Below are 3469 nucleotides of genomic sequence, written 5' to 3' on the forward strand. Positions count from 1 at the left end.
ATGTCAGATCCAACTGTTTGTCTCCCCCTAGTGCTGAAATTAAACATACCCAACAAAAGCCACTCTTAGCTCACAGGCAGCCAGCCCACCATGACAAGTGATTTGTTTTTAAACTTAATTGAGCATTTAATACGAAATGTGTGATAGAAATGTAAGATAGAATAAAAGATACAGGGCTTTCTTGATTACAAGTTTTATGCTAGCAAAGCTCATCTAGACTCAGTTTACAGTAGAGCCAGTTGTCAAGGGTCATGGATTCTATAGGGACCCTGCATCAACATATGTTCTCACCCCAGCACTGCTAACACAATTGTTTCTGGGGACACTCTGGAGTCTCTAAAGTAGACACTGCCATCTAGTTTATGCCAAGAGTGTTACCCTTACAAAGCACCCAGGAGCCAGCACCCCCATGCAAACCTTGAGCTCAGCATAGTGGCAAACCTGCTGAACACCTGCGGAGGCAACTCCCCCATGCTTGCTGAGTTTTCCTTACAGCTGCTCATCTGAGGGCAAAATCCCTTCTTATATGTTCTAGTAAAGGGAGTTATCAACAGATGCTATATGGGAGAAACAAAATATGTTCATGAGGTAGCCTAGCCTCAAATACTCAGAACTAATTACAAAGGCAAGTTTTCAATTCTAGGACTCAGAGTAAACATTAAAAACCTATCAGATTGAAAATGGTGTTCAATAGCAACATCTGTGGTGTTCAAGCAGGAAATGTCAAAGCCCCTAGCCAAGGAACAAAAACAGTCACGCCTACCTTACCCTAGTTGACACCATTGTCATTCAACTAGGCATGCTGACCCCAACAACCTTGCTTATCCAAGAAACTGAAGTTAACAGATAGCAAAACAGCTCTCCACCATGTCCTGAGAGCACAGTAGGACCTCCCTAAACCCTAGACTAGGTTTGTAAGTGTTCAGCCCTCCACCCGACCCTAACAGCAAGAACAATACAGACAAACTTGTTTTCAGGTTTATTGAAAATATGGCATAACAGATTAAACAGCTCCACGTGGTGTTTTGAAATTCATGCCAACTGTAGGCTGAGTGACCTGAAGGTTAGAGAGACTGCCAAAGTCCTGCAACAAAACAAGACACACGGTGAGCGGGCACTCTGCAACCCCAGCCCTTCAGCCAACAGACAGGGACTATCGGCCCCAGGAACTTTTCCAACACATACCCACCCGGCTAATGAACACTCCCCCTCCTACACCTAACTCTGATCCAACCTTCAAGCAGGTATTCCCTAGCCAGGACACACCAACAAACCCAAACCACTACAACAAAACCCTCGCCTGCCCTCCATAGCCAAGGATTCAGCACTCTTGTCACTACTCCCCAACTAAAGCCTAAAAGCCCATAAGCAGGTTCTTAGCATAGGTAAAGCTACAAAAGCAGCACACGGCACGGTCAGAGGGGCTCAGGGCTAGAGCCCCAAGAACATTCCCCAGCCTCAGTCAACACCTGAGAGGAAACCTAATGTACAAAGCACAAGGAGCGGAGGGTCAGGCCTGTCCCCAAGAACACTCAGTACCGGGAGCCCACCATGCTCTGGAGCCAAATGGTTTCAGAAGGCTGTGCTGAGAAAGACCAGCAGTGCTCCCAGCAAGCGTCAGCTGCTGTTTCACTGAGCCATGCGGGCACATGGGGAGAGTATCTGCTCACAATCACTAACAGCATGCTGGTCTCAGGCGCCTATCCCACCTTCTCATACTTATGCAAAAGAGCCAAGTCTCAGTCCGCTGAGATAAGCCACCCGTAAGATGGCTCAACTGTGACTAGCCCGACTACTGTAGAAATAACCAGGGAGGAAAGCAGGTAACAGCCAGAGCTGAAGGGGGCGGGGCAGGCCACAATTTAGGAGCCAGCCCCAAACAAGGAAAACACACCCCCGAATCATCACAGAACAAGCAGCTCCAGCCATTTAGAAACCAGATGTATTCAAGGATTCAGGCAACACTCACCAGGAGCTTCAGCATCTCCTTGGTGTCGGGATCCACCTCAATGATCTCCTGATCTAGGGCTGAGACCTGAGAGGGAAAGAATCAAGTTCAAATTATGAATGCGTGGGTTATCTTTCACCTCCTCTGCTCCCAACGCAACACATAACCTTAGCTGTCCTGGAAAGCACCATGTGGACCAGGCTGGCTTCGAGCTCAGACATCTGCCTCCCAAATGCTGAAACTAAAGCTGTGCACCACCACAGCCCACTTTATTCTTGTGTCAGAACCATCTAGTGTGCATTCAGAAAGCAGGGTTCACACTTGGATGTCAAGCTAACCACGTCGGGAGGCACTCTCACTGGGCTCCCATGTGAAAATGAATTTAGACCTCGCAGAGAAGCTCAAGGTCGGCTGATTACAGGCACCCTCGGCTGGGTGTGTTGGCCCACGCCTTTAATCCCAGCACTCAGAAGGCCGAGGTGGGTGGATCTCTCATCATTTTGAGGAAATAGATTAAGACTTCACTGACATCCAGCTGCGTTCCCACCTCAGGTGAGCCCCCAGGAAGAGGTGCAGAGGAAGACCCACAAATCTTACCTCAGGAACGTAGTTATCTCTCCTCTCTCTCTCTTCTTCCTGCAACTTGATAGAGATGCCTCTCACAGGCCCTCTCTGAATCCGCTTCATCAGATGCGTGACATAGCTACAAGCAATGCGAAACAGTGACCACCTCCCACCAGAACCGACTTTGTCTCTACATCAAGGTCGGTCTCACCATCGGAAAGACACACAGACACACACACAGCACTGTTCAGATGTCCACTCCTTACATCCTCACTCGCCGTCACCAGCCCTCCTCCGAATGTCATGTACCCCGACTGGTCTTATCCGTCGTACGGACACAACACTGCTATTTTTTTGCACAACACGGCCATAGTGGTAAAATGCGGGAAGCAGAGACCACAGCAGTAAGGTTTTGAGGCCGGAGCTCTGCCTTCAGCTACCGTAAGGAGCCCGAACTAAGACCACGTCGGCAAAACCCCACTGTGGCCAAGGCACACCTCCAGCCCTTCGGCGGGCCGTCTGGGGGGAGCGGAGGCACCGGCCCGGGCAGGCTCTCCGGCGGCCGCGGCCCCCACTCACCCGGCTATCTTGTTCCGAAGCTTCTTGCTGGGGATAATGGCGATCTCCTCGCACACGCGCTTGTTGGTGTGGAAGTCATTACCCAGACGCGTGTAGTACTTCTCGATGATGACCCGGGCAGCCTTCTTCACGGTCTTGGTGCGAACGCGGCCCTGAGGGTGGAGAGGGCAAAGTCACCGGGGAGCCCGCGCCTCCCGCGGAGGGGCCGCGGCGCGCACGACTTCATGCGGAAGCGCGCCAGGCCGCCGGTGACGGCGCCGGCCCCTCGCTGCGGACTTGAGGCCGCGACGAGCGGAGGATGGGCGAGGATTGAAAAGGACAGAGCCCTGGGAGCCAAACACCTACCATGTTGGCGGGTCTCGGTAAAAGAGGAAACAG

The 3469-nt window shown here is 51.4% G+C and overlaps 1 protein-coding gene across 1 annotated transcript; it reads right to left on the reverse strand.

Annotated features, from left to right (window-relative positions):
- Window positions 1-967: 967 nt before the first annotated feature.
- Rps17 (ribosomal protein S17) lies at window positions 968-3469 on the reverse strand. Its single transcript, NM_009092.3, has 5 exons — window positions 3437-3469; window positions 3092-3243; window positions 2546-2651; window positions 1970-2035; window positions 968-1084 (listed from the first exon to the last, which is right to left on the reverse strand). Exons 1-5 carry the CDS (start codon window positions 3437-3439, stop codon window positions 1004-1006), a joined length of 408 nt encoding a protein of 135 aa, NP_033118.1. The 5' UTR covers window positions 3440-3469; the 3' UTR covers window positions 968-1003.

Source organism: Mus musculus, chromosome 7 (genome assembly GCF_000001635.26).
Source record: "Mus musculus strain C57BL/6J chromosome 7, GRCm38.p6 C57BL/6J".
Taxonomy (NCBI): Eukaryota; Metazoa; Chordata; class Mammalia; order Rodentia; family Muridae; genus Mus; species Mus musculus.